Source organism: Triticum urartu, chromosome 2 (assembly GCF_003073215.2).
Source record: "Triticum urartu cultivar G1812 chromosome 2, Tu2.1, whole genome shotgun sequence".
NCBI lineage: Eukaryota > Viridiplantae > Streptophyta > Magnoliopsida > Poales > Poaceae > Triticum > Triticum urartu.
The window spans coordinates 615,469,746-615,472,457 of NC_053023.1; the positions used below are offsets into that span (position 1 = coordinate 615,469,746).

A 2,712-nucleotide genomic window follows, 5' to 3' on the forward strand; every position below is an offset into this window, starting at 1 on the left:
TAGGCCCTATTATAAGGCACCTATTAGAGATGCTCTAAGAATCGTTATCTCTGTAATCAAATTTTCATTGCTACTTGGGAATGAGCAACCCTCTCTCTTTGCTCAAATGTGTTCCCGTATGCGCCTTCTAGCGTATGCTATACGACGATGTTACAAATGTAATGTCTAGCCTCATACGCAACATGCGTATTTGTGAAAAAAGAGAATTATGTACTCCAAAGAAATCCAGAGTCTCCAAAATTAAGTGGCATAGAGTGCGTCAGCAATGAGCAGATAATGGCGCGGGCGAGTGAGGAAGCTAGTGAGTGTGAGTGTGCAACAGTAAAGTACTTGGCTGGATCCAACGTTTGCCCCCGATCACTCTCACATCTCCCCGGCCAGACGGCCTGGCTCGGAAAGCACCTAGCCGGCCGGAGCCCCACCGGCGCTTGCCGCTGGGCACCTCTGCCACCTATTTATATCACGTACGCCTAGGTCTCTCTCCCTCCAGACACGCACTCTCCCCTCCTTCAACTAGCGCTTTGCGGCCGTTGGTCCTCCCCTCGATCCAGTTCCTCACCTCACCACACCAAGAGCGCAACCCACCGCGTCTCCCCTTCCTCTAATCTTCCAATTCCAACCATCCCTTCTCTCCCCTCCTCAGCTCCGAACAGCAGGCATGGACAACCAGCAGCTCTTTGGTTCCTCCTACGTGGACACGCGTTTCTTCGCGGCCAATGGTACGTACGACGCCGCGCGCCCCCGGTGTTTGCGCATGCGATGATGCAGCTGCAGTAGCTTCATTTTCACCGGCCAGGACACGCATGTGATGCCCTTTTTTCCATGTCGTTGTTGTGTGTGTGCAGGCACGGCGCAGCGGGAGAGCCAGCCGAAGGCTCGGCGCAGGCGGCGGAGGGCCGCGAGATGCGGCGGAGGGGATGGTAACGGCTGGGAGATGGACGGAGGAGGGGACCCCAAGAAGCGGCGGCTCACCGATGAGCAGGCGGAGATGCTGGAGCTGAGCTTCCGGGAGGAACGCAAGCTGGAGACCGGCCGGAAGGTGTATCTGGCCGCCGAGCTCGGGCTCGACCCCAAGCAGGTCGCCGTGTGGTTCCAGAACCGCCGGGCGCGCCACAAGAGCAAGACGCTCGAGCAGGAGTTCGCCAGGCTCAAGCACGCCCACGACGCAGCCATCCTCCACAAATGCCACCTCGAGAACGAGGTAAGCTTGCTCATACACACTCACACTGGCGTACATACAAATTCCTCTTCGTTCTTGCACAAGCTGACTGCCAGCCAGGTGCTGAGGCTGAAGGAGAAGCTGAGAGCGACTGCGGAGGAGGTGCAGCGCCTCAGGTCGGCAGCTGGGATCCACGCCAATGGCGGAGACTCCGCTGGCGCCGTTAGCGTGTGCGGCGGGAGCCCGGGCTCATCCTTCTCGACGGGAACCTGCCAGCAGCATCCGGGTTTCAGCGGGGCAGACGTGCTGGGGCGGGACGATGACCTGATGATGTGCGTCCCCGAGTGGTTTTTCGCATGAATTAGCTAGAGTTTATGGTGGCTATGCCGATAGCAGCGTGTTCGAGTGTTTTTTAATTAGCATGAAATAAAATCTCCCACAAAATAGGCGCTATAGCTGCTCGGGAGCCTCGCCGCTACGCTATGGCTGCCGCCGCCAAATCCTCCACAAATCCCTCCAAAGGGCTTCAGAATCAGCAAAAACCTCTAGAAATCATCTGTCCCGCCGGAAAAGTTGTTGCTATTTGCCGCGATTGTCTGCTATGCGGCCGCTATAGCTGCTGAGAGTGGCCGCCCCTAAATCCTTTCTCCGGCGATTTTAATCTTTGGTTTTTAGTCTGTATATATGGGGTGATTTGAAATTGACACGAGCTGGACATCAACTACATGCTGATCGATTACTATTCTAGTTAGCCATAGTTTTAATTATTAATTAAGTTGGGACGATCTCTATGCGTGCGTGCTGTTTAATTATGTATGGAGAGTGTTGATTAATGGCAAAAGCTTGCAAGCTAGCAAGTGTAGTACTGGTCGCTCTCTTGAAGATCAGAGATGATGTGTATATGTTATCATTTGATATATATTTTACTTCAGCCGTAAATTGTCTTCTTAGTGAAGCACTATGTATGTACAAGTTGGCAATCATCTTTGCAAATGAAGCTCTAAATATTGATGATGATGTTGTTGGTGGTGACTGGTTAGTACAATATACAATTTCAATCTGTCCAGTAATAACATATTAAAATGATGATTATTTGTTGGTTTTGGTAAAATCAATGTAAAATCCAAAAGGATGACATTTTTCACGGCCAATGATGATTATATGCTCTAACGTACAAAGTTTTGTGTGTTAATTAGCCCTTGTGTTCTAATATAACTTTGTAAAACATGAAATTTATTTATATCAGTTCATTTCCCCATACTACTGGCTACATGGTGCTTTCGCTCCTATGTACGTACTTATACTCCAACTCTTTGGTACAGTTAAGTGCGCGACTGTAGAGCTTACATGGATTAACTTCAACAAATTCAAGTGTAATTAAGAACTGGTCGCAAAATATATGGAACTCAGATTATTATGACTTTAACCCTAGCTAGACGGAGAATATTAGACAACAGCTGTCATAAAATACTCTTCTAACCCAAGACCGAATGAGTAATTAAGTTGCATTTTGCTGAATTTGAAATGTTTGTGCATCAAATTTTAGTAAAAAC

The 2,712-nt window shown here is 49.3% G+C and overlaps 1 protein-coding gene across 2 annotated transcripts; it reads left to right on the forward strand.

The window, feature by feature from the left end:
- Positions 1-376: 376 nt before the first annotated feature.
- Positions 377-2,074, forward strand: LOC125533790 (homeobox-leucine zipper protein HOX14-like). 2 transcript variants are annotated; one of them, XM_048697142.1, is made up of 3 exons: positions 377-719; positions 846-1,201; positions 1,295-2,074. In XM_048697142.1, the coding sequence occupies exons 1-3, from the start codon at positions 659-661 to the stop codon at positions 1,517-1,519; spliced, it is 642 nt and encodes a 213-aa protein (XP_048553099.1). In that variant the 5' UTR covers positions 377-658; the 3' UTR covers positions 1,520-2,074. The 2 variants fall into 2 exon arrangements, with proteins under 2 accessions (XP_048553099.1, XP_048553098.1); XM_048697141.1 differs by having other exon boundaries at positions 382-719; positions 1,280-2,074.
- Positions 2,075-2,712: the final 638 nt, after the last annotated feature.

What these genes read in the sequence shown, in the direction of transcription:
- LOC125533790 (XM_048697141.1), top strand. Translation starts at nt 659, where the DNA reads ATGGACAACCAGCAGCTCTTTGGTTCCTCCTACGTGGACACGCGTTTC. An exon ending in GCGTTTCTTCGCGGCCAATG is followed by an intron (nt 720 to 845) that starts GTACGTACGACG and finishes GTGTGTGTGCAG; the next exon opens with GCACGGCGCAGCGGGAGAGC. An exon ending in AATGCCACCTCGAGAACGAG is followed by an intron (nt 1,202 to 1,279) that starts GTAAGCTTGCTC and finishes ACTGCCAGCCAG; the next exon opens with GTGCTGAGGCTGAAGGAGAA.